This window comes from Aspergillus melleus (assembly GCF_016097325.1).
Source record: "Aspergillus melleus strain CBS 546.65 chromosome Unknown contig8, whole genome shotgun sequence".
Lineage (NCBI taxonomy): Eukaryota > Fungi > Ascomycota > Eurotiomycetes > Eurotiales > Aspergillaceae > Aspergillus > Aspergillus melleus.
The window spans coordinates 1,292,705-1,316,652 of NW_025763377.1; the positions used below are offsets into that span (position 1 = coordinate 1,292,705).

General features: G+C 50.1%; 12 protein-coding genes across 12 annotated transcripts; 4 read left to right on the forward strand and 8 right to left on the reverse strand.

Moving 5' to 3' along the window:
* Window positions 1-672: 672 nt before the first annotated feature.
* On the forward strand, window positions 673-1,691 carry LDX57_012486 (uncharacterized protein; the record flags this gene model as incomplete). Its single annotated transcript, XM_046094234.1, has 1 exon — window positions 673-1,691. One exon carries the CDS (start codon window positions 673-675, stop codon window positions 1,498-1,500), a length of 828 nt encoding a protein of 275 aa, XP_045950213.1. The 3' UTR covers window positions 1,501-1,691.
* A 233-nt stretch (window positions 1,692-1,924) lies between these two features.
* Window positions 1,925-4,705, forward strand: LDX57_012487 (VIT and vWA domain-containing protein; the record flags this gene model as incomplete). The annotated part of the gene is made up of 1 exon (XM_046094235.1): window positions 1,925-4,705. The coding sequence occupies one exon, from the start codon at window positions 1,925-1,927 to the stop codon at window positions 4,703-4,705; it is 2,781 nt and encodes a 926-aa protein (XP_045950214.1).
* Window positions 4,706-5,183: 478 nt separating this feature from the next.
* Window positions 5,184-5,699, reverse strand: LDX57_012488 (uncharacterized protein; the record flags this gene model as incomplete). The annotated part of the gene is made up of 1 exon (XM_046094236.1): window positions 5,184-5,699. The coding sequence occupies one exon, from the start codon at window positions 5,697-5,699 to the stop codon at window positions 5,184-5,186; it is 516 nt and encodes a 171-aa protein (XP_045950215.1).
* Window positions 5,700-5,890: 191 nt separating this feature from the next.
* On the reverse strand, window positions 5,891-6,220 carry LDX57_012489 (uncharacterized protein; the record flags this gene model as incomplete). Its single annotated transcript, XM_046094237.1, has 1 exon — window positions 5,891-6,220. One exon carries the CDS (start codon window positions 6,218-6,220, stop codon window positions 5,891-5,893), a length of 330 nt encoding a protein of 109 aa, XP_045950216.1.
* An 81-nt stretch (window positions 6,221-6,301) lies between these two features.
* LDX57_012490 (uncharacterized protein) lies at window positions 6,302-6,736 on the reverse strand (the record flags this gene model as incomplete). The annotated part of the gene is made up of 1 exon (XM_046094238.1): window positions 6,302-6,736. One exon carries the CDS (start codon window positions 6,734-6,736, stop codon window positions 6,302-6,304), a length of 435 nt encoding a protein of 144 aa, XP_045950217.1.
* Window positions 6,737-7,082: 346 nt separating this feature from the next.
* LDX57_012491 (sugar porter family MFS transporter) lies at window positions 7,083-9,038 on the reverse strand (the record flags this gene model as incomplete). Its single annotated transcript, XM_046094239.1, has 6 exons — window positions 7,083-7,342; window positions 7,411-7,627; window positions 7,681-7,777; window positions 7,832-8,640; window positions 8,747-8,873; window positions 8,965-9,038. The coding sequence occupies 6 exons, from the start codon at window positions 9,036-9,038 to the stop codon at window positions 7,083-7,085; spliced, it is 1,584 nt and encodes a 527-aa protein (XP_045950218.1).
* Window positions 9,039-9,199: 161 nt separating this feature from the next.
* Window positions 9,200-9,502, reverse strand: LDX57_012492 (uncharacterized protein; the record flags this gene model as incomplete). The annotated part of the gene is made up of 1 exon (XM_046094240.1): window positions 9,200-9,502. One exon carries the CDS (start codon window positions 9,500-9,502, stop codon window positions 9,200-9,202), a length of 303 nt encoding a protein of 100 aa, XP_045950219.1.
* Window positions 9,503-9,570: 68 nt separating this feature from the next.
* Window positions 9,571-10,693, forward strand: LDX57_012493 (uncharacterized protein; the record flags this gene model as incomplete). The annotated part of the gene is made up of 2 exons (XM_046094241.1): window positions 9,571-9,816; window positions 9,932-10,693. 2 exons carry the CDS (start codon window positions 9,571-9,573, stop codon window positions 10,691-10,693), a joined length of 1,008 nt encoding a protein of 335 aa, XP_045950220.1.
* Window positions 10,694-11,628: 935 nt separating this feature from the next.
* On the forward strand, window positions 11,629-13,180 carry LDX57_012494 (uncharacterized protein; the record flags this gene model as incomplete). Its single annotated transcript, XM_046094242.1, has 4 exons — window positions 11,629-11,808; window positions 11,875-12,480; window positions 12,535-12,792; window positions 12,848-13,180. 4 exons carry the CDS (start codon window positions 11,629-11,631, stop codon window positions 13,178-13,180), a joined length of 1,377 nt encoding a protein of 458 aa, XP_045950221.1.
* Window positions 13,181-13,284: 104 nt separating this feature from the next.
* Window positions 13,285-14,923, reverse strand: LDX57_012495 (fungal specific transcription factor domain-containing protein; the record flags this gene model as incomplete). Its single annotated transcript, XM_046094243.1, has 3 exons — window positions 13,285-13,477; window positions 13,536-14,183; window positions 14,247-14,923. 3 exons carry the CDS (start codon window positions 14,921-14,923, stop codon window positions 13,285-13,287), a joined length of 1,518 nt encoding a protein of 505 aa, XP_045950222.1.
* An 814-nt stretch (window positions 14,924-15,737) lies between these two features.
* LDX57_012496 (uncharacterized protein) lies at window positions 15,738-19,430 on the reverse strand. Its single transcript, XM_046094244.1, has 7 exons — window positions 18,176-19,430; window positions 18,010-18,127; window positions 17,916-17,953; window positions 17,011-17,861; window positions 16,806-16,942; window positions 16,654-16,737; window positions 15,738-16,585 (listed from the first exon to the last, which is right to left on the reverse strand). Exons 1-7 carry the CDS (start codon window positions 19,366-19,368, stop codon window positions 16,136-16,138), a joined length of 2,871 nt encoding a protein of 956 aa, XP_045950223.1. The 5' UTR covers window positions 19,369-19,430; the 3' UTR covers window positions 15,738-16,135.
* A 1,549-nt stretch (window positions 19,431-20,979) lies between these two features.
* Window positions 20,980-23,679, reverse strand: LDX57_012497 (uncharacterized protein). Its single transcript, XM_046094245.1, has 2 exons — window positions 22,447-23,679; window positions 20,980-22,390 (listed from the first exon to the last, which is right to left on the reverse strand). The coding sequence occupies exons 1-2, from the start codon at window positions 23,658-23,660 to the stop codon at window positions 22,207-22,209; spliced, it is 1,398 nt and encodes a 465-aa protein (XP_045950224.1). The 5' UTR covers window positions 23,661-23,679; the 3' UTR covers window positions 20,980-22,206.
* Window positions 23,680-23,948: the final 269 nt, after the last annotated feature.

The following is a 23,948-nucleotide window of genomic DNA, read 5'->3' on the forward strand; positions in this document are numbered from 1 at the left end:
AACGAAAGATAATCAAGAAGAATTGCATCAACCCCACCAGCCGCTTGGACTAAAAACACAACCACCCTTGTATATAACAGACCGCCTATATGGTAACAGCCATGAAATTATCCAGAGAAAAGGCTTGGTTCGCCGAAAGCTACGAGTTAGGTTAACGGCAGGGTCTCGAGACCCCGAGTCACGTCTACCAGCTACCAAGTATAGATATCATGCGTTTCTCGCCCAGCGCATGTGGTCTTGGATGCCTTTGTGTCAATACAGCCGTAACTGTGTATATTAGGTCTTGTGAGAGACGGCTATCTCACGTTTATGCACATAGAAGACAGATTTGATTTTATATGACTGGGGATGAACTGTTTACTGGAAGTGAATTTTGTTTTGACTTCCTGATCAGGGCTAGCGGCCAGCGATCCACGCATCTACAACACTTCCTTCTCACTGTCACTTCCTTCAGTCACCTTCAGTTTCTTTCCCACCCATCACTGATAACTGGCGAGAGAATCAGCCATCCAGGTACGGTCTACCATTTGAATCTCTCACGGTGACGATAAATTCTTGACTTTAACCTAACATCAGCAGCGATGGTTGTACACACCCTAGACCTATACTGAAATCAACTAAAATCACCTTAACCCACTCCAAGACCAACGCTCGAGCGTCGATCGCTGCCTCATGGACCTACCAGACGAGGATGAGGAGATCTACCTTGAATTCGGCCCCGACCTGCATCATCGGCTCGACCAGACCATCGAATGGAACGTCCTACATTATAAAGGCTCGCGGCGCTTTCGCAGCAGACGTCACACCAAGATCTGCATCCAGGCAATGGACCCCAAAGATCTAGAGCACCTTGAATCATTCATCAACATGCATTTGAGGCTCGACTTGGAGGTCCAGCGCCTTGCAGCCTTCATCCACAGGCGGCGCACTATGGAGGCGTCCATCAACAAATACTCGAAGAGTCAGCTTCTCAAAGACGAAGTGAAAGCCGAGGTCGACGTCGTTCAAAAGCGATTGAGAAACCTGGAGATTGAAACACAACCTGCGCGCGAAGTCATCTACAACACGTCCTGCTCGATATTTCTCAGCCTCGCAGAGTTCCCTGCTGGAAGGCTTAAAGAGCGCCTGGAGGAGCCTCACGCCGACAACAACTGGGTCTCTTTGCACTGCAAGGAAAGAGGCGGATGTTGTGCATATGATTGCGAATGCTGCTCAAAGCCCAGAGAGGGTCTCGATATCAAAGGAGTTGGACACTGTACCTCGGCCTGCTTTTGTTGCGAGGAGAGACGAGGAACTCATATTGATACCTCGAATGGCGATCCACATGGATTGGTAATGAAGATCGCCAATCTGGGTGGTAGTAGGGAGTGTCTTGGTCTGATGGACGTTTTCATCGGCGCGGTCAAGATTTCTCGCGCGCCTCCCGAAAAGCCAAAATCCAGTCAATGGTGGATGGCTGGGTATGATTCGCGGGGGTTTATGAGGAAGCACTTTCCCTAATTTAGTCTTTCGTTGTTCGAGGTACGTAGATCTCAATCTCCGTGATGTCAAGGCGGGAAAAGTCGTTACGACGGAGTGGCTTGCTGAAATGAAGTTATCTGATGAATCAAACACAATGCAACCTGACCGTTTGATGAACAAATAAGATTACTGAGAACAAGTTCGATGGTTAGTGTGACTCATGCTTTAAGAGATTTTATAGGTTCTGGCAAATAAAACGACCTGTGGACGCTACTCCTTTACTATTCCGTCATAATGCATGATCGACGGTGAGTCAACCAACACGACTCAGAGTAAGCACTAGATATAAAACAAGCGACAAAATACTCCACCAAGAGACCCACAATCTACTGTATAAGATTGCTTAATTCGCAACCGAGACTATCCTCCCAACATCACAGTATCTTGAATTAATCAACACAATATGCCAACCTCACGCTTCGAATCGGGCGTATACTTCACTGCGCCCAAGGATGACAACGAACAACGGACAGAGCTTTCTCGACCCTCTCATTTCTCACTTCTCTCAGTCACTATTAACGCCACCGTAGAGAGCAATATCTCTACGACGACCATCACGCAAAAATACACAAACCCATCTTCCGCTGCAGTTGAGCACGCCAAATACCTCTTTCCCATCTACGACGGCTCCGCTGTCACGTCTTTCAAATGTTGGATCGGCAAAGACAAACTGCTCGAAGGAGCCGTGAAGCCAAAACAGCAGGCCCGCAAGGAGTTCGCAGAAGCCGTGTCGAAGCACAAGGCGGCGGTTCTCGTCGAAGAGCTGACCCCCGAAATCTTCGAAACAAATCTTGGCAGTATCCCCAGCCAGACAGACGTGGCTGTGGAGATCACCCTTGCTACGCAGCTGAGAGGGGATCAAACGACCGGCGCTACCACTTTGACCATCCCCACCAGCGTGGCCCCCAGATATGGATTGCAGCCTAGGGGGTATAATCAACCCGAGACCGCGAGTACAACCGCAGTGGCAGGAGAAGATACACTTCATATCAATGTGCACGTTTCCATGCCCGAGCAAATTACGCAGATCGAGTCTCAGACCCATACGATATCAGTGAAGCTTGGTTCTGAAACCGGCATCTTTGACCCCTGCAAAGCAAACACTTCTCTCACCGGACGGTCCGCAGTCTTGGAAAAAGATTTTGTTCTTACAATCATGTCCAACTCGAAGGAATGGATGGTGTCTCGGGCTATTGCTGTACCTCAGCCGGATTCTAACAAATCGACCATTGCACTGACGTTGAGCCCTGGTGACTTGTTCCGAAAGAGATTCAACCCTGACAACTACACCGGAGAAGTGATCTTCGTGGCCGACCGCTCTTCGTCCATGAATGCAAAGATTCCCGCCCTGCGAAACGCAATGAACGTCTTTCTACGAAGCCTGCCGGAGCAATGCTCGTTTAACATTGTGTCGTTCGGAACCTCGTTTTCCTGGATGTGGGAAAGCTCTCAGCCATATAGTCAAGAAATTCTCGACGAGGCAACTAGCCACGTTGGTTCATTTGAAGCCAACTTTGGCGGCACCAAGATCTTGCAAGCATTGGAAAGCATCCCGGAACACTTCAACAAGCGCGCTGATGTACCGACTAACGTGATTGTACTAACGGATGGAGAGACATGGGACGTGGAGAAGGTGATCGAGTTCGTCGCGAGAACGGCATCGAACCCAGAGACGAACATCCGGTTCTTTGCCCTCGGCATTGGAAAAGAGGTCTCGCATCGACTGGTCCAGGGCATCGGCATGCGCGGTGGTGGATATGCCGAGGTCATCAGCGACACGAACTCGTCTTTGGCCTGGCAGGAGAAGATGATCCAGATGTTGAAGAATGCGTTGACACCATCTCGCCTACGATGTTCGATTAGCTTTGACGGATTGGTGCAGAATGGAACTGGATGCCTTCAGGCGCCTCATTCTATTCCACCTCTGAGCTCCTTTTCTCATCAGTCGATCTACTACATGCTAGATCGTGACGCCGAAAAGATACCCGACACTGTAACTATAACAGCAACGACAGAAGATGGAACGAATCTCACCACACAGTTGCTCATTCACAGAAGCAACATATCAAGCATTCACCACCTCGCCGCGAAGGCCTTCATGAATGACTACGAGACCGGTCAAAGCTGGCTTCATGCGAAATATGCATCCCTTCTAGTAAGCGATCAGGGTGCATTCAACCGTATTCTCGAGCATGAGGCCCAGAAATTGGGCGTCAGATGGTCGATTCCCAGTAGATGGACCAGCTACGTCGCCGTCGACCGCGCCTCTCAGAAAGACCATGAAACATCTGTCGAGCCAGCCGAGAGAGGCGAACCGCCTCATGACTCGGAAAGCGAATCCGATGAAGACATGGGATTTGGCCTGTATGACGGAGACGAATCACCTCATGATTCGGAAAGTGAATCTGATGAAGACATGGGGTTTCGCCTGTACGACGGAGGCTCAACTGGGGGTGCCTTGCGATTCTGTCGCGCCGGCTCATCTTCTTCTTCCGATGATGACACTGCAGCCCACGTCGCTCCCCAATTGCCTGATATGTCACTTTACAAGACGCGTGATATTCAAGGTAACATACAAGGAAGCGTTGAAGGCAGCACGAGAGGTGCTGGTCAAGACGTCCGAATGGTGGCCACTTCATTAGACCGTCCATCTTCGCCTTCTTCCTCCGCTACCAGAATAGTTAGGGGAGGCTCGATGGGTTGCTTCGGAGGCGGTGGGATTCCCACGGACGGGGTGAGCTTTAAAGCGAAGAAATGCAAGCGTGCATCATCATCTACAAGTGGCACCGCGGAGCCTATCAAAGAGGCAGCTCAGCCTGAGCTCAATCTGTCCAGGGTTCTCTATCTCCAAGCGGCGAATGGAGACATGAGAGTTAAGGGTAGTGCCATCGAAGCACAACTTCTGGCTGAGTTTCACCCGCAGGCTACGGAGGATATGAGCAAGTTGCTGGCCTCTTTGTCGGTGAAACTCGATACCATGGAGCGTGCATTCTTGTTGAATATTTTGGCTGTCGTTTACGTGACCGTCAAATGCGTGGAGTCTAAAGGGCTGTGGGAGATGCAAATTACGAAGGCACGAAAGTATCTCAAAAAGCGACTGGAAGAGGCTGCTGTTGATGTAGAGTTCGAGGCAGCCTTGGAGCAGTTGGAGAGCACGGCTCAACAAGGACTTTTGCACCAGTGATTGCTTGGTATATTTTCTGATTGTTATCACTTTTTTTTTTTCTTTTTTTTTTTCTCCTGTTCTCTGGCTTTCCTCTTCTGTTTGTTCCTCTTTCTAGATTCAGTTCATCTGGGATATTGCTTTTCTTGATATTCGTGCTCTAGCTTAGTTACTTGTCTAGTATGATTTGATACCCAATGCAAGTTAGGTCTCAGCACTTCAGAATTGATGTCCAGTTGCACATTCACATACTGCATGTCCAAATGCATAGACCATGGACTTTCCAACACTAAGACCTATCATTCACCCTTCTCTTCTCCTTCATCCAAAAAGCCCTCAACACAAAAACCATCACAAACATACTTACATCCAATGCCAGATTCCAGCTATACCCGACTAGATACCGGGGTGCGTCGACCGTCTTCCAGACACTGTCCATACTCCATTAGCGAACAATATCAACCAAACCTTTGAGCCCAAAAGGAAAGAAAAGGAAAACTTACAACAACGGAATCCACGCCCCAAACGCATTACCAACCGTATTCATCGCACTAATAACCAGCGCCCTCTCCTCCGCATTCCCCGCACAGATCTCATTCGCCCAGGCATACACAATCGCCGCAATGCCATTCGCCGTGCCCGATAGGAAGAACGCAAAGAACTTCAATCCCACCGGAACAGACCAGACCGCTAACACGATGCATGCAAAGATATTCAACACAGCGGTGATGGCAATCAAGATGACCTTTGCGTTATAGATATCAGATATCACGCCGTTAGTGATCGATGCGATGATCGTCACGGCTGGCGAAACAGTCGTGATGGTATTGATCGACTCGACGGAGTAGGATTGAGATTTTAGCCAGAGAGAGAGACCGCTGTTGGAGCTGACACCGTCGGCCTGGGAGAAGAAAAATGCGAAGAGCACGAGGATCCAGAGACGCCAGCTATTTAGGATCGACAGGATACGAGGGATCGTAAAGGGAGCTCGGGGCTCCAGGTTCTCGGATTTCATTCGTTCTTGGGCAAGGGTGATTTCGGCGGGGCTGAGGAATCGGGAGTTGCAGTTATCTGGGGTGCTGGGGAGAAGGAAGAAGCCTAGGATGGCGATGGGGATGGTGCATGCGAAACCTAGTATGCCATGGCGGTTAGTTATCTCGCTTTCTCGGGTATGTCGAGACGCTTAACAAAGGTCAGAAGAGATCACTAACAAATGATATACAGCCATCTCCACCCCTCAATGCCATACCGTCCATCTAATCTTGCGTATGCACCGGCCTGGATATAACCCGAACTCATACTCCCAACCTGGCTCGACACGAAGAAGATGGCTCCACGGCGCGCGAGCTCGGAGCGTTTGTACCAGCTCCCAAGGTACCATTGTACGGCGGGGAAGAAGAAACCGCCTAGAGCGCCGACGAAAAAGCGGAGGGCGTAGAGCGTCGTCACGCTGGTTGCTTTGTACTGGGCGAGCGTGAATACGCCCCAGAGGAGGTCGGCGGTGGGGAGGAAGATGTTGATTGGAGTGCGGGTCATCTATAGGGATTGGAGTGTGTGAGTTAGTTATTTGGTGCGAACTTTGCATCATCATGTGGTGGGGGAGACGAACGAGAAGCGTCAATGGAATTTGCATCGTGATAAAACCAACCCTAATTGCATATTAGTCTTGCAATGACAACGAGGTGCAAGTGAATGGATCAGGATGGAGTACATGTAGACCGTATTCAAGTAATTCAACTCATTCCCCCATAATTCCAAGTCCTCTTTCATCCCACTCACGTAGGCCGTGCTCGTCGCCGATGAATCCAGGACCTTGGCCCAATGCGCCAGGAACAAGAACACGATGATCAGTCCATCGAGCTTCAATATGAGACGTCTCTCTGCTGGGGTGTCGCTGGGCGAGAAATACTGATACCACTTTTGTTGAGCCTCGGTCTCTGTGCCGCGGGGTTGTGGCAGATGCGTGTCTTCTTTCGTCTGGGTATTCGACGTCAGTTTCTCCGAGATGGGGGATTCGGCTGCCTGAGGGGACTTTTCTATCGCGTCCGACATGTTGATCATGCATGTCTTTTGGGGTATTTGCGAGGTTGAATGCATGGCGGGGTTTTACTCTGTTCTAGCCTTTATAAGCACGCCATTGCTGGTGGGGATGGCGATTGGATTCACTTAACCATCCTTGTATGTCTAGTTCGGTCCTGCATGAGATCTTGGCTTCTCTGGCTGTGATCGAGCTTACCTTTCGTTCAGTATGTCTCAATTATGTTCATTAAATTATATATCGATACCCAGTATTTCATTCCCAAGGCCCATCTAACCTCCTTTTACCCAGCCATTCCAAGCCAACACCATTCCCTGTACATCCAATAACATTATATAAGACCCAAGCCCCTCGGCAAAATCAAACTCTTTCATGATGAATCGCCGACCCACATTTAACTGAATCCCCAACAACCACCTCATCCATCGTCTCGATGCGTTTCGACTCCGCCTCGACAAACTCCTGTGGCCGTTTCCGCTGCGTCAACGACCTGTTCCCGCACACGATGGGCGATTTATGACGAATGAAGATCTCATCCATGTCTTCTAGCGTGCGACGCGAGGTTTCGGGGTACAGGCAGTAAATTACAGGGAAGTAGGCCCAGACGATGATGGCGAACACTGTTCATTCCATTAGCACACAGCCTATTCGAGAGGGTTGGGGAAGCGCAAAGCAAAGGGGGACTTACTCAGGTAGAATCGCCAGTGGATATTATCTACACCGACTTTCGTGAACTGCGTGACGATGAACCCGCCCATCCAGTTCGTTGCCGTGGCGGCTGCCGCGCCGCGAGTACGCCATCCCAGGGAGTTTACTTCGGAGTTGTACACCCAAGGGACTTTGGCGAAGCTTGTGCCGTAAAAGAAGTAGTAGAGGAAGAACATGGCGGTGGTGACGCGGCCGAGCTAGAGATGTTAGTTCTGAATATTTTGGCAGAAGTAGGTAGGAGACGACTTACGAGGCGCTCGCGCGACGGGTCGTCCGCGGCTACTTTCAGACAGATAGACGCGATGAGGTAGCATGAACCCATGGTCAAGGAACCGTAGAGCATCATCCTGGATGGTCAGCTTTAGGCGAAGTGGCATATAGGCAGGGATTCGAATCCTTACTTGCGACGACCAAAGCGATCGATGATAAGCAGACAGCAGAAGGCGGCTACCAGGTAGATGGTGGCGTTGATCCCGGTCAACAGGCGACTTTCCTCTTCGTCGAGACCCACGCTCTGCTGTAACAGAGTAGGCAGGTAGTATCCTAGCGCATTGACACCACTGAACTGCTGCATGAACTGCGTTCCGCAAGAGAGCAGCAGTCGGCGCAGAGTCTGAGTTTTGTCGCGACACAGCAACACGTCCATCGTGGGCACGCGGTCCTTACGCTCCACCTGCAGCGCTGATTGGATGGATAGAAATTCCGCCGACACATCGGCGTCGTGGATATCCTTGCCCTTGCCCTGCAATCGCGCCAGCACTTGCAGCGCCTCGTCGGGTCGGTCCTGGAGGAGGAGCCATCGCGGGGACTCCGGGATTAGGACTAGCGCCATTGCTACGATGATGGGGAATATGAGTTGAAAGCCCAAGGGAAATCGCCATTGCAGCGCTTCGCCCTGGAAATACAGCCCGTAGTTCATCCAATTGGCGAGACAGAATGCTGCGGTGTTACAGAGGGATCCGACGACCACGAGCTTGCCGCGGACGTTTGGTTTCGAGCATTCAGCCTGGTAGACCGGACAGGTCGAGGAGGTCAGGCCCATTCCGAAGCCATTGATGACACGTCCGATAATCATCTGCGGCAGATGCCACGCGACGACCTGCAGCACCGCTCCGATCACATTACAAGCCAGACCCAGCGCGACGGTCTTTTTCCGACCGAGTTTATCGCCAAGCGTGAAGGCGAAGATGGCACCAAAGAAGGCGCCGAGCTGCAGTCGTCCCAAAATCGCACCGTCAGCACTTATTTCTACCGGTATGATGATGTTGTGGATGTCTCGGGAAGCAGTGGGTCCCGCGGGGAATCTCATTGCTCACGGAAAAGCAGCTCGAGGTGATGCCGGAGATGTCAGCATCGTCGGTCTCCGGGAAGTGTTTCTTGAAATCGGCTGAAATTAACACTCCGGAGAACACACCCTGGTCATAACCGAACCACGCCATGGAGCTGTATCATTCGCCCGTCAGACAATCCGGTGGCGGCCAAGCCCGCCGGGGGGCCAATTTAGGATAGATGAAGACTGGGATATCAAGCATACCAGGCATTGGCGATAGTAACCATGCTAATGAGCCATCGCCCACTAAGGCGAGCCGAAAGGTCGAGGCCAGCCATTTCGGAATAGTGAGAGATTCCCGATGACCAGGGTAGGGAGAAGACAGCAATCACGAGTGGATTCCCTGTGTCATTCAGGTTCAAGTGGACCAGGCAACTGACAAGGAAGAGGAAATCCTCCGAAGTATATATACTTTTTTTGTCCTCGTCGGTTGCAATTGTCACTCTGGCAAGCCAGAGGAAGAGGACAAAGCTTCAACACCACGAGCCGATGGGAGGAATAGAACAAGAGATAGATTGACTGAGTCCGGGGTAAGCTGGTGAGGTCCACTCCTGAGAGAGAAATGAGGAGAAAATGGATCCTTCTGCTCTTTCCCCGTCCGGTCTAGTGTCCGGTCCCGTGATGGCCCCGTGGGGGGAGGCGGCAGATCTGCCCGCTGTCCGGCGCGGATGAGCGGCAGCGGGGATACCGTGGAAGCGATAGTTGATAATTGATAACAATCAATGTTGTTGACTTTGTTCATGCTGAAATTCACGTTCAACGGACTTCCCGTCTACTCGCATCCTCCTCGCATATATCCATCCGCTCACCATGACCAAACTGATTCTAGTCACCGGTGCCACCGGCTTCATTGGCGCCCACATCGTCGATGCGCTGCTATCTCGCGGACTGCGGGTACGCGGGGCAACGCGCTCGCTGGAAAAAGGCAATGCCATGATCCAGGCTCGACCGCAGTACGCCAAGCAGCTGGGGTTTGTACAAATCGACGACTTCGAGAAGCCCGGTGGCCTGATAGAGGCCGTCAAAGGCGTAGATGGTGTGATCCATACTGCCAGCGTGAGTGAACCCCAACGGCCATACCAACCCCTCATCAACTTATTCCTGCCCCTCTCCGGTCTCTCCAAGCAAACGCGGAAGCGGAACTAAAATCCGCACTCTCCCAACGTAACAGCCATTTACCTACGACACGACGGACAACGAGAAGGAGTTAATCCGACCCGCCATCAACGGCGTTCGCGCCATCGTCGAGGCCGCCTCCACGAACCCACAAATCCACCGCATCGTGCTCACCTCATCCTTCGCCTCCATCATAAACGTCAACCGCAAGGGCCCGCCGTATTTCACACTCACCGCGGCGGACTGGAACCCGTTGACATACGAGGAGGCCGCGGACCCAGCGACCAGCGCGGTCGTCGCTTACCGGGGGTCGAAGAAATTCGCGGAGTTGGAGGCATGGACGTACGTGAAGGAACAAAAACCCGCGTTCGACCTGGTGGCCTTGTGTCCGCCCATGACGTTTGGCCCGGTGGTGCACCCCGTGCCGAGCGTGGACCGGCTGAACGAGTCCAATGCCATGCTGTGGAAGATTGCGAGTGGGGCGAACCCACTACCTGTGTCGCGGGTGCCGTTCTGGATCGACGTCCGGGATCTGGCTGTCGCGCATGTCGAGGCGTTGTTGAATCCTGGGGTCGGGAATCGGCGTTATGCTCCTGCGTCGCCGGAGCGATTTTCATATGGGCTGGCGGCTAGTATCATGGCCGAGGAATTTGAGTCGCTCAGGGGGAAGGTGACGTTGGAGGATCAGGCTCTCGATGAGAGTTACGGGTTGGATGGTGAAACGCCAGCGAAGGAGTTGGGGTACTCGTATAGACCATTCCGAGAGACGGTCAGGGATCTCGTGACACAGGCCATTAAGATGAGCCAAACATCCTAGTCATGGTTGATAAAGAAACTCTAATTCTAACGGTAGTGTATCTAAGGTCTATTCGAACGCCATGTACAGGCAAGCATCCACCGCATCTATACTTGACCATTCTTCTCTCATGTCCTCACTAATCAGATTGAGCACAATGCTCCGTGTTGTCAAATCACCATCTAAACCGCCGATGCGCCTAAGCACCCCGAGCTCATTCAGTGTAAAGTTGTACTTTAATGTGGGACAATTATGGTTGTCACAGAGCTTACCCAACCCATCGAGGCCAGCATCATTGATTGGCCCACCGGTTGAATGTTTGTCGGTCTTCACGTACTATAAGCTACCTTCCTCTTTGGGCTCTTTTGGCGGGTAAACAAAATTCCCCTCTCGTCTGAATGTTTGGGCCGATAACCTTGGTCTAGATCAAACGGACGTCATGCGGTCGATGACAGCTGATGCATACGCCATGGAATTGTCCAAGCCACCGAAGGTGCCCGTCGAACAATTGGTACCACGCCATGCCACTGAGATCATCGCACAGTGAATCAGGGTCCCCGAGCACCCGAACTTGACGGAGCTCTCAGATCTCATCTCTCGGTACAGAATAGAACACAGCATCCGAGCATCTCGATCAGCTCGTGGAGAAGACCGCATAGATAAGTTGATAACCTTCTGTCAGGCAGCGGGGGGAAGCGGCAGCCCCACCGCGGAACCTGCCCGTGCGTCATGTGGGGCCGACGGTGGTTCGTGGGAGATTCAACCATCGCGAGGTCAGGTTGTGCTGTTTGTGTTCCACGTGGGGTAGTACCGATAGGTACACACGGAGCTTAATTTCCCGTTCATTTAAGAATCTTTGCATCTCGCTTTCTTGCCGACTGGATCTGTTCAACACTTTTCAGGCTTTTTTGCGTCCTGTCCACTCTGGTCAAGTCGCTGCAGTCAAATCGTCCATCATGGGCTCCCATCAAGTCACAGAACATGATGTTACGATCACGTCGTTCGAGATCGTGGATCTGCGGTTTCCCACTAGTTTAGATGGCGTTGGGTCGGATGCAATGCACAAGGGTACAAATGGATCTCATCCGTATATTCAACTCAAGACAAACCAGGATGGGCTGGTTGGCGATGGGATTGTAAGAACAACCATTTCATCCAAGCTCCGCGGAAAGCTCAAGCAATGCTAACTCGGTGTTGAACAGGCATTCAGCAATGGACGAGGAAGCGAACTGATCTGTCTGGCACTCGACATTTTCGCAAAGCGCGTGGTAGGCAAGACAATGCACGAGCTCACACGGAATATGGGAAAGACATGGCGGTACATGGTTTCGGACTCGCAATATCGATGGGTTGGCCCGGAAAAGAGCATCACACACTTGGCGGTAGCGGGGGTTCTGAACGCGGTCTGGGACCTGTGGGGCAAGATTCTGGACAAGCCCGTCTGGAAGATTGTCTGCGATATGAACCCAGAGGAGATTGTTCGGTGTATTGACTTCCGATATATTACTGACGTGATAACGCCGGAGGAGAGTATCGAGATGCTAAAGAAAACACAAAAGGGCAAGCAGGATCGCATGCGAGAAGCATTTGAAAACACTGCAGTACCCGCATACACCACGTCACCGGGTTGGTTGGCCTTCTCTGGCGATCGCATGCGAGAGGTGCTTGAAGATACCATTGCCGCCGGTTACACCGTTTTCAAATTCAAAGTTGGCACCAGCGTTGAGGCTGATCGGGAGAGGTTATCGGCTGTCAGAGAGGTGTTGGGGTATGACAAGGGACACCAGATTATGATCGATGCCAACCAGGTAAGGCGTTACCGCTCAAATGCCTTACTTCAGTTGTGCTAATTCTTGCTCAAGGTTTGGAGTGTCCCACAGGCGATCGAGTACATGAAGCAGCTGGTGGAGTTCAAGCCGGTGTTTATCGAGGAGCCCACGAATCCTGATGATGTCCTCGGTCACGCTACAATCCGCAAGGCTCTCAAGCCATACGGAGTCGGCGTGGCTACCGGCGAGGCTGCCCAGAACCGTGTGACCTTCAAGCAGCTCCTGCAGGCCGAGGCCACCGATGTGTGCCAAATCGACGCTGTCCGTCTCGGCAGTGTCAACGAGTGCCTTGTAAGTGACATTGACATGCCATCCAACAAATATGCCGCAGCTAACGTAATCCAAGGCGGTCATGCTCATGGCTTTGAAGTTTGACGTCCCGTGTGTGCCTCATAATGGTGCCATGGGCTTAACTGAACTGACCTCACACCTGAGCACAATTGATTACATCGCTATCAGCGGACGCAAGTCGATGCTGGAGATGGCGGACAGCCACCGTGAGAATCTGCGCCATCCTTCGCAGATCAAAGACGCACATTATGTCACCCCTCTGGCACCTGGCTACTCGACCGGATACACCGAAGAGGCGCTGGAGAAATACACATACCCCAATGGCAGCTTTTGGAGAAGCGACATCGGGCTTGAGATTATCGCCCAGCCCACTGGAGACGAACTATGAACAATAGTCTGTGCATGTACGGCGTTTTGGACTGCCTGGTTTAGCTTTTTGGTTAACCACGACATCACTATTCCCCATTCATTGAGCATGATTGAGATGACGACTCAGACGCGCGATAGCAATCGCTGCTTTCTTTGTATATCCTCCAGAATGATAATTACAGCTTCGAGACTGGAAAATGCCCAGGGACGTATGTTATCAATCGCCCGTTGTTGAAGCTCGTCAATGTCGGGAACGAAATGCCGCAAATTGGGGCTTAGAGAAGCGAGCGTGAGAACCACAATGGCACCCAGTGTTCTTTGCTTTCTGTCAGCACATCCAGAAAGCAGCTACACTCTAGCCAGTTTGCACTTACGATAGGGAGAACGTCCAAGTGTATTGGCTTGGTTGGGTCATGACCTGCGAAGTGTTGTGAATATAGTACCGACAGCTCTCGATGCAAATGCCTGCCTTCTCAATCATGGTCTCTGTTGTTCCTCCAACTCCGTGTGTGGCTATATACAGCACAAACGGCCGGTAAATGATGTGTCGGGCAGCGAAATACCGGATTCGAAGAATCGCCTCGCGAGGGTTTGTAGGGTTGAGGGGGATTCCCATCCCTAAGACTGGGCGAAAGGCTTCTGGTATCGAAGAGTGCCACATTTTGAGCTGCTCGTGTAGTTCATCGGACACATTGATCATGGAAGAAACGTCCTCGATTGAGAATTCATCCGGAGTCATCAGAGTGGTAGATGAAAGAGTCAATAGGTGCATCTTGCTGGGATACAGTGAGTTGTGAATTCTGTTGAGCAATCGGCGAACAGAGATTTCAGCCAGGTAACACGTAGATTGCATTAAACCGAGATTCGAACAGCTGGGAAGGCTAACTTCGTCAGTCAGCTGCTGCAGACCGCTTCGTGGCAGCTCCAACTCTGCTAGTCGATCACATTCTACGAGGAAACAGGACCAAAAGAGACGGATGATACTCTCACGCCAATTTGGTCCTTCCTCCCGCGCATCCATTCTACAATCGTATCAGCGTTTTTCTAATACTTCCTCTCGTCTTTAGATTTGCTCCCATACTTACCCTGACAGTTTGAACTGAAGAATTGTAGACGCCGAGTAAATCAGTCTCCAGCTCTGCAGTGGGCGGACAATGTATGCAAAGTACACACTGGCGAGTACCAGGGCCTGTGGTAGTAGAAGGTTGAACGAAAACGACCAGGATGACTGCGATATAAGCGTGGGCAGTGCATGTTGCATGTATTCCATGCCCGGAGGCGATACTTTAAATTCCGGGGCCTTGAGAGGTGAAGCCGCGACAGCTCCAAGAGCTAGCACAACCATACAGAGCGCAGACGGAATGCTGGAGTCAGGACCAACTTCCAAAAATCGATTATAAATCTCCTCGAATTCAGCCTGCTCCAAGATTGGGTGGTTCGGATGAGCCAACGTGAAGAACGTGGATACTAATTCGTCGGCTACTTCTCGCCTGATGTTGAGTTGCGGCCTGGGCTTGGACAATTGCTCAAATGATAGCTCTGGTGGTAACTGACTTCTTGATTCCAGCAAGAAGAACAGATCCGGGGGGTATTCGCCGATCAGGGCTTTCATGGACGGCAAGCTCAGCAGATAGCTGGAGGATGTCTTGTGTTTAACTGGAATTGTCAAAGGTGGCAACTTCGCTAATTCCGACTGCACATCCAACCCCGGAAATGGCCATGAAGCGGACGTGACGGCTTGTGTGGATTGCACACCGGTCATCGGCACGGACGATTGGCTTTGTGGAGTGGCCGCATTATGGTTATGAGTATATGCGTTCGACCCGTTAGAAAGCGCGGTTATCTTCTCCGACTGGCTTTCGAGAAGGGATTCGATGTCTTTAAGGCGACTGAGTATTTCCCGCGTCCCCCCGGAGGTGTCGATTCTATACGGTATAAGGTGAGAACCAATGTGTCAACTGCGGGGCGCGGCTATCGACCCACCTCTGGGATGGCAAGTCATCGTAGTGACATTCGACTTCTAGTTCGGAGCAAGTGGAACACGAGGGCTTCTGGGCATCACATCGTCGCTTACTATCCATTGCTCTTAGCTCACGACAAACAAACCCGACCAATGCGGGCGGAGAAAGGGGGGAAGGGAGAATTGCCATTGTGGCTTACCGGCTGCGACAAAAATTACAGGCCAACGCCACACGTTTCCTGCTAAAGCTCATTCTCGAGGCCGCACCAACAAGGAACACTCTGTACAATCAAGGCATAATAAAACGCCGCTGACAAGGGGGCTGGGAGAGAGAAAATGGAGGCGCACAGTGAAGTGACGGGACGGGCCTCGGGGAAATCTGGGGAAGCGGAGGGGGTCAGCTGACGCCTAGCCCGAGCAGGCTAGACCCGCTTAGAAAGCACTCATGGCGTGATCTAGTCCCAAAGGAGACGACTCTGTAGAGAAGATTCTCTGGATCTATCAGATATCATACGTTTGATTCGAGTGCCAATGCTATCATCCTTCCCCGTGTGGATAACTTAGCGCTGCATGCATATTACACCTACGTCATCCGACCAAGCAATCAGAAGCTTGACAGCTGGCTAGGCCCCTTCCCGTTAGGAGATCCGTTGGAAAATATATCAGCCCGTCCGTTCTTGGCCGTCACACAATGGTATTGTCCTCATTTTCTCCATGATCAGCCTTTGTTCATGCGCATGGTACCCGAGTATTGTCTTATAATTTGATCTAGATTCAATGTCCTGACCTCGTACCGTATATTGTGCTACCGCATGGGAGGAAAGCTTCACATGATCGTATATTTCCAGTCAGAAGAATATCTACTTGCTACAACGAGCTACAAAGCTTAACCCATACTCTGTACAATGTTTTTCACTGTGGTGGCACTTTGGGATCCTCACTACTTGCAGCTGTGACGAGACGCAACTCCCCTATTTATCCATGTCCACTTCATACCCCATCGATGAGACAACCTCAGAAAATGGCATCTGCAGTGTAAGGCCAACAGTCTGCAATCTTGTTGTCATCTTGAATTGAAATGACGACAGATCCCTCTCCTCTCAGAGGGTCGCCTTCCCAGACAACAATATCTCCACTATAAGGTTTGGTTTCTCCTCCACCATGCTCGCTTGCTGATCGAAGACCCAAGATCTCTTCAATGTTGGTAGAGACAAGGGCAATGGCCTCTTCATCACTCAGACCCGCATACTTGCCGGCCCATCGAGCTTCTTGTGCCAAGCCATGAACAGCCGAGTCGCTCCGAACTGCCAGGCCCAGTTGGACACCAGCGTCTATCAGAATCTTGGCGGGACTTTCGCTCAGGGGCGGTCCTATTAGAACGTTCTTCTTTTCCCAGTTGTCAGGGGCACCGTGGTTTCCAGTGAGAATTACTGGGATGTCTGCCTCTGCCAGTGGCTTGGCGACCTGTACAATCAACGATTTAGTAAAAAGACATTTTCAAGGAATATAGGGCACGATGAGTGATTTCTTACTAAAGCAGCTCCGTGTCCACCATGGATGACCAACTTAACCGAAGGGTAGTCACGCTTTATCAAGATCAGTTGGGCGATATCGTCCTGAGAAATGGCTGTTAGTTCTCCCTTCGAGTTGACCAAAATAAGGACGGTAGGAACATCATGAATACCTCATTGAATACTCGTACGACTACAGGCAGTAATCCGTTCGCAGCTTGGGCATATATATCTTGGCTATCCTGTTGGCCCTTTTCTAGTATCTGACGGAGGTGCTCAATCTCAGAAGAGATGGTCGGCGTGCTGTCATCTTGAAAAGGTAAAACAATATTAGTTTCCTTAGCAAGAAATAACAATATCTTGATCTGCATCACCTACCTTTAGCCGATTGACCAATTGCCAGGTGAAGAGCAACGTTATCTTTCCAAATACCTCTTTCCAAAATGGTGGCTGTTTCGCTGGTCCGTATTCCCACGCTGACTCCATCAATGATGCCAGATCCGTGTGGAGGCGTGACCGCTTTTGTGACGCCACCAATTCGAGCTCTCGTAAATGCTCTGCCGTGGAGATGCACACCGTATTTCGCGAAATGGACACTCTTCTGTTCGTTAAGTATATCTCCGCTTTTTGCCGTTCCGTCGCCGGTGGAGCTCTCAGACGGGATTGCTTGTATTCCGAGATTAGTAGCAAATGCCACAAGGCCCGGCGTTATATACCCATTGTTCAGTGCAATATGGGAGATTTCTCCGTCCTTGTAATAGGAAGCACATGTCGATTCCTTATCAAAACATGCAATCCTGCCATTCTCAATGAAAAGAACAAGACCTTGTGCAGATTTGTCAACATGGGTTGGGGTGCCAATCAGAGATCGTTTGATTCCGGTGATAAGCACTGATTTATTGACTCTTGCACAGATGTCGTCTTTCTGTGCATCGGAAACAAATGGTCGCACCACTGGTGCTTCTTGATTGAACAAACCCGTGGTCTTTTCCAATTCCTTTACGCCATAATCATTTTCCAAGAGAGCACGGCCGTCGATGAACACTTCAAGGGGAGTCGCGCCGACTTGCAAGGGATGATCGTCCCAAATTACTAGATCCGCATCGTACCCAGGGCGGACGTATCCAATACGGTGGTCTTGCTGGATTGATCGAGCAGGCACTGATGTCACAGACTGAAGTGATTTCTCCTCAGATAGACCGAATGAGTGAGCAACGACTGCCTGGTGACTATGACAGAGTCAGAAAATGGCGGAAAAACAATCAAACAAATCTCCTACTTACATAAGGTCTTTGGCATAGTTTCCTTCGCCAGTGTGATCCTGTGTGTCGTGTTAACTGGGCGATCTTCCCTCAAGAACTTTCAACAGGGGCTTACTGATTTTAGAGCAACTTTAACCCCATGATCGTCTAGGATCTTCGGGCCTCTCAAATTGGCTCCGTACGCCTCTGCTTTAAAAAGCGCATTCTCAGCAAATGTAGCGATCGTAATGTTCCTGGTGTCGTTAGTGATTAGTGGGTATGTAGAAGGTGCAGATACTAACTCTTCTAGATGTTTAAGAAGTTCGGGCACCTGCCATGCCTCAAGTGCATGGTGGAAGGCTCGAGGATGGACACCAAGTTCATGCAAAACAGCAGCCATGCGTTCAAAGTCTTCCGGCTCATAACAGTGCACATTGACATTGAGTTCTCCTCTCAAAAGCGCCAGAAGGGTCTCGAATTCAAATGATTCGGGTCGCTTTCCTTCTTTCTCAATGAAGCTCGAGATATGATGACTTTGCGCAAAAGGTATTCCCTCAATCGCAAATGCAGCATCGCACCAGGAGGACTGACGATCAAGCAGCTGTTGTGCTTTCTCGAGTTGTTCGCGCAAGAGCCACGCCAAGCCCAATCTAGTATTGCCATAGACACGCTTTGGATTCTCCCCACAAGCCATCTTGAGGTACCTTTGCCGATGGATTTCTGGACGGCCATCTTCTAAAAGCAGCTCTTCCACAACGGGCTCACCGTTTGGGCCCGGACGCGGGAAATTTTTGACGAGATAGGCTTCACCACCGACGATATTCGCCGAGCCCGGTAGAACCAGTGATGAGGTGACGCCGCCCGATGCAATAATTTTGATCGCCGGGTCGTAGGGCTTGAAGCCATCGAGCGCGCGCACGAACGGAGTTATTGGTCCCAAGAGCGGTCGCTCGTTCACGTCACTGGTAGAGGGCAGTTTTGGAAATGGAAGTAGGAGGTGGTGAGAGTGCATATCAACCAGACCAGGTGTGATGAACCGACCATGCGCATTGAGGACACGAGCATCTTTGGGCACTGGGTTGTTTAAGTTGGTGGGGAGCACAGCCCGGATGACTCCCGCGTCGAAGATTATATCAACCAATTCATTACGGGTCGAGTCTCCATCAAACAGAGTGGCGTTTTGGATGAGAATGGCTTGTTTCTGCCCGGATAAGGGGTTCCATCGTGGGTTGAATCGATCGGCCGATGCTGTGTGTTCTTGAAGAGTCCGGTTCCGAATCTCATGACATTTGTGTAGGCCCTCCAAGAAGTCTCTCCTAGGAGCCACCAACGAGGGTGTAAGAATACTGCTAGACGATCCAAAATGGAACAGAGCGACAAATGCAATCAGGATTATCGCAGCAATAGGTCGACGCCAGCGTCGTAGCGAGCGAGATCGTGATCGCTGCGGATAGTCATATTCCACCAGCAGGCTGCCCTTGGTAGCCGACGCCATCCTCGAGTCGTCAGACAAGCTTCGCTCTGTGCGTGTATGATTTGGCCTAGCAAGAAGCAGGCAGTCCAAATGTTTGGATCAAATATTCTTTGGTGCGACTTATCTATCTGGTGGTAAGCGCCCAAGGCGTTTGCGCGACTGTGGGTCGGAAGTGCGTCAGTCTTGGTGTTCGGCCATCGCCCTCATCCCTTGCAGCTTAGCCGCCGGTCTTAGGACACTACAATCTCCGTCAATGCTTATTGCTTGATAATTCAGTCTCTGTCATGCTATTTCCATGCGACGATCGGCATTCTTGGAACGTACCTGGTTGATAGAATACTATGTTTAAGTTTCACGAGGCCCAAGTCCACGGCTTCATCATGCCTCAAGACTCCGAATCGACCATTGTAAAAGTCTTTATCATTGCAGGCGTTAGCTCAACGTCTTGTAGTGGAGATAAATCCAAGCACGCCATATAGATAAAGATGATAACAAAATCCAATGATAAATTAGGGAAATAGGGATGATCGAAGACTTGCGATAAAAAGTTACTCTTCGGCCACTTCGTATATATAAACGAAAAAAAGGAACTCGGATCTAGAAACTAATAACCATGGTGCTCCTCCATTTTGTGGCAGGTAAATGTGGCATGTGCACGCATTGAGAGATTTTATTAGCACTTAATGGCCTGTTTCTTATATATTTATTGTGCCGCGAAATGAAAGCAACGCAAGCCATCCAGTGTATATCTTCAGTTTGCTTCCCTTATTGTGTCCCTTGCATGTAATTATTTCACCTCCGATGAGGTTCATTGCCCTAGCCTGGCTTGTCGGAAGTCAGCACGTAGGACACGTACATGCTTGGCTCATTAATACCCAATTCCCAGTATCTGCAAGTTGACAGGCAACATTACTGTGGCCGATTTCATCTCCTAGCAATTTCATGCAGTATGGTGGCATCACCACTAGTACCGATCAACAATTTTCACAAGTGCCAATCAAGATCAGATACACGGAAAATGTCTAACGCTATCCGATTGGATATTATCAAGATTAACCTCGAATTTAGTCCGTACAAGCGGCCTAGTGACATGATTGTAGAGAAATATTGAAAGTGATAAGATTTAAAACAGTAATGCAGTCATGTTTGGACACGGGCTCCGAGGCCATTAACCAACCACTCAATTAGTCCTCATTATTCCAATGGCGCTGTATTCTCCATCGACTCATGGCCTAATCATCTTCTCCATCGTCGTCGTCATCATCATCATGGGCAAAGCACCGAACAGATCCATGCCCCTGCGCCAAATTGACACATTGGACAGGCTGAATAACGGGGTATCCAAAGCCCTCACAGCCGGAGGCCCTGTAGATGACCAGACTCTCGTTAGCACGCTGAACAGTTCTGTGCAGCAATCTTCTGCGTCTAGGTGGGTTAGTGTTAGACTTCTGCTCTGCTTTTGATATATCTAATGGAAAAAGAGTGGCTGGACGTACGATAACTGGCGGTCCCTTGGCAGAAGCCAGGGCCAATGAAGAAGCTAAGACAAGAACAGACTTAAGAGAGAACATGCTGGCAGGCGCTTGTGGTGTAAATTGGGAGTGTTCTAACAGAGGCTATGAAGCTAATCGATCGTTGTTACTAAGACCCGTTATATACGGTACTTCAGGTCTATTGCTCATCCCAACATGCCGTTGAGTGGTCGTTATGGTCTAACAACGTTGATTACAGCAATGGATTACTTGCATTCCATCTTTGCTTTCTATCTCCACTTCAGTTTAAGAAAGAACCGGAGATCCTGACAATTTCAGGCGCCGTTGAGCTCCTACATCCATTCCAAGGATGGTATGTAGTAGTGTTTCCTTCACTCATTATCTGCTCCATTTGGGTTGGCTAGGTGGTGATCTTCTAGAATAGTGCATTTACTGACTTCAGCAATTCAAGAAGTCCTCCATGTAAATCTCAAGTGCATTCACCTCATTGGAAGGTTTCTAAACAATGCCTCTCATCCGATGACTTGGCCAAACTATCAAAGCATAATTTACAGTCTTTGAAGAGAAAACCACTATTCCCATTGTCAGATCTCCATCAACCTCTCCGCATTCAGTCATTCCTCAGTCTGAGACCCCACAACTAAGGTTATGTGCTCGGGCAGCTATCGAAAATGTCCCCAGGTAGCCCTTGCTTCCGAAGAAAGCAACCTCAGCCCCCCTGTCCTATGACGAGAGCCCCCAAAAGAACTTTCCGTAACCCTCATGAGAAATCTTCATTGGGGTTTCGGAATGCTTGGCATGACAGGGATTCCTCATGCGTAGAATCCGGGGTATGTCAAGCTGCTAAGCGATGCAAATCAATGAAGCTTTCGGAACAGCTCGGTTCTATGAAGTTCGAGTAGAAGTAACCGGCATAATCTGCCCATACATGAACTGTTCTCGGATTCGACAGGCAGACCCTTTCGGTTGACTAAGACGAGCAAATTGTAGCGTGTCATACGCGGCGACCGGAGGGATGATAAGACATTGTTGGTGACCCTTGCCAAGGAGGTTTGCAAGTTTCTGCTCACGTACGACTTTGGTTGAAATTGCGAGTCTCGGTCAAGAAATCCAAAATAGAACGATATAACCCCGAAAGTTATTTATACACCATATATGTTGAAAACTCAGGTTTCGTGGCTCTGAACCCGTTTCTGAGGGAGAAGCTCGATAGTCAATATAAGGAATCAAATCGCAATAGCCACCCGAGTGATTGCGCGGTGTATGGACCTACCACAAATCCTCTACTTTTCCTTCTCTATGGTCTCTTACTTGACGTTTGGTTGTTGAAGTGGAGTTGATTGACCACGTCAACCGCTTGTGTACCTCATACTCGCGGCCGCTTAGGTTGCCTTGCTGCTTTGGCTTTGCCGTTTATTTGCCTCTTCCACCACAACTGCATAATTTTCTCGGAGAGTTCGTCTTCATCAAGGGCTTCCGCGAACGTACATTCCAGCTCCTGGAGTTTGGGGAAGTGTTTCTCAAGTTGCCGAACGTGATCATAGGGCCGACTGGGACAGTAAGTTAATGAACTCGTTCATGCAGTGTAAAGTAAAAGGTGCGTTACCTCCATGAGCACAATCGTTCGAGGTTAGTGAAAGAGTCGATGCGGAGGAACTCGAGGTTCGAGAATAAGGGGGTATTTTCATATCTGAAAGCTGCCAGATCACATACCTCCGTGATGTCGCACTGGCGCAGTGACGGGCAACATGTGCCTAAACTCTTCAATGAGTCAGTAGTCAATTCGAAGAGAGAGATATTGAGCTTGAGAACTTCGAGTTGACGAAGGTTTGTGAACAGCTCTTCAAAGTTGGCATCATCAAAATTTGGAGCGGTAAAAGAAGGCAAGGGATGCCCTTCGATGCTCAGACGTTTCAACTGCGTCAGATTTTTGAGAGATAGCAAATCTTCATTTCTGATCCTCATGGCACCCATAATGAAGAGGTTCAGGTCCTGTAATTCGACCAGAGTGGAGACATGTCTCAGAGCAACACTATCAAAAGACAGGAAGGTGTCATCATCATCCAGTCTTGCTAGACTTATGCGCAAATTTCGGACACATCTGACCATGCTGACCAGTGGTGAAAGTGTGGCTTCTGTCGCTGACACATCGAGGTTTTGCAGATGCGGAAAAGGGGATGGTTCGTTGACGGCATTGATGGCGTCTATATCCTTTTCTTCACTGAGAGAAAGATACTGTAAATTTTTGCGGCCTGCCAAATGGTTGAGTGTTTGACCGGTTACCAGTGGTAATTCACCGGACCAAATAGATAAGTTCGTCAACGATGGGCTTTCCTCAAGGAATGTAAGGAGGTTTTCGGGCGTAAGGCCAGGGCCGGATCTTTTGATGGAGAATTCGCGTAATTGAGGGCAGGAGGCTCGGAAGAAGCTAAGTAATTCGGGGTGAAATGGACCTGCAAGCTCAAGATGCCTCAGCCTGTCGCCCAGATAGCATTCCAGAGATGTCATGTAGTCTGCCAGCGCTAGCCCATCACGCTCGGGAAAATCGACGAAGAGTGATTCCAGCTTAGGCCAAGAAAGTTGACCAAGCTCTTTGAATTGTTCGCTGGTCCGGCACCATGAAATAAAGTGTCGGATCTCAGAGGCATAAATCTGTCTTCGATGCTTTGGGACTCTGAGTATGGCCGGCGATAATACACGCGACCATACAAGAGAAATCCCACAGCGAAACCATTGTGTGTTGATGCGCAGAAAAGGGGCTATATCGCGCCCTGCGTATTTCAAGATCTCCAGCACGATTTCGGAGGGGAGGTGCATCATGCGGCATGTATTGTCTTGGTGGTGTTATTGTTGTTGTTGTTGTTGTGGTTGTTGTTGTTGTTGTTGTTGTTGTCCTCCGCCACCGCGTGGAGGAAACGCGCGCGCCGCCGCGCTGCCTTTCACCGCCTATAGGCACCTATAGGCACCTACGAGGCAGCCTAATATGACTTAGTAACTAGAAAGCGGTTTATAACAGTCGAAATCTGTCTAGAAGTAGTTACACTCAGGTCTCTGTCCTACGCGGTAACAGATCCTCAACCTGTCCTTGTTCCTCTGCAGTCTCATCTC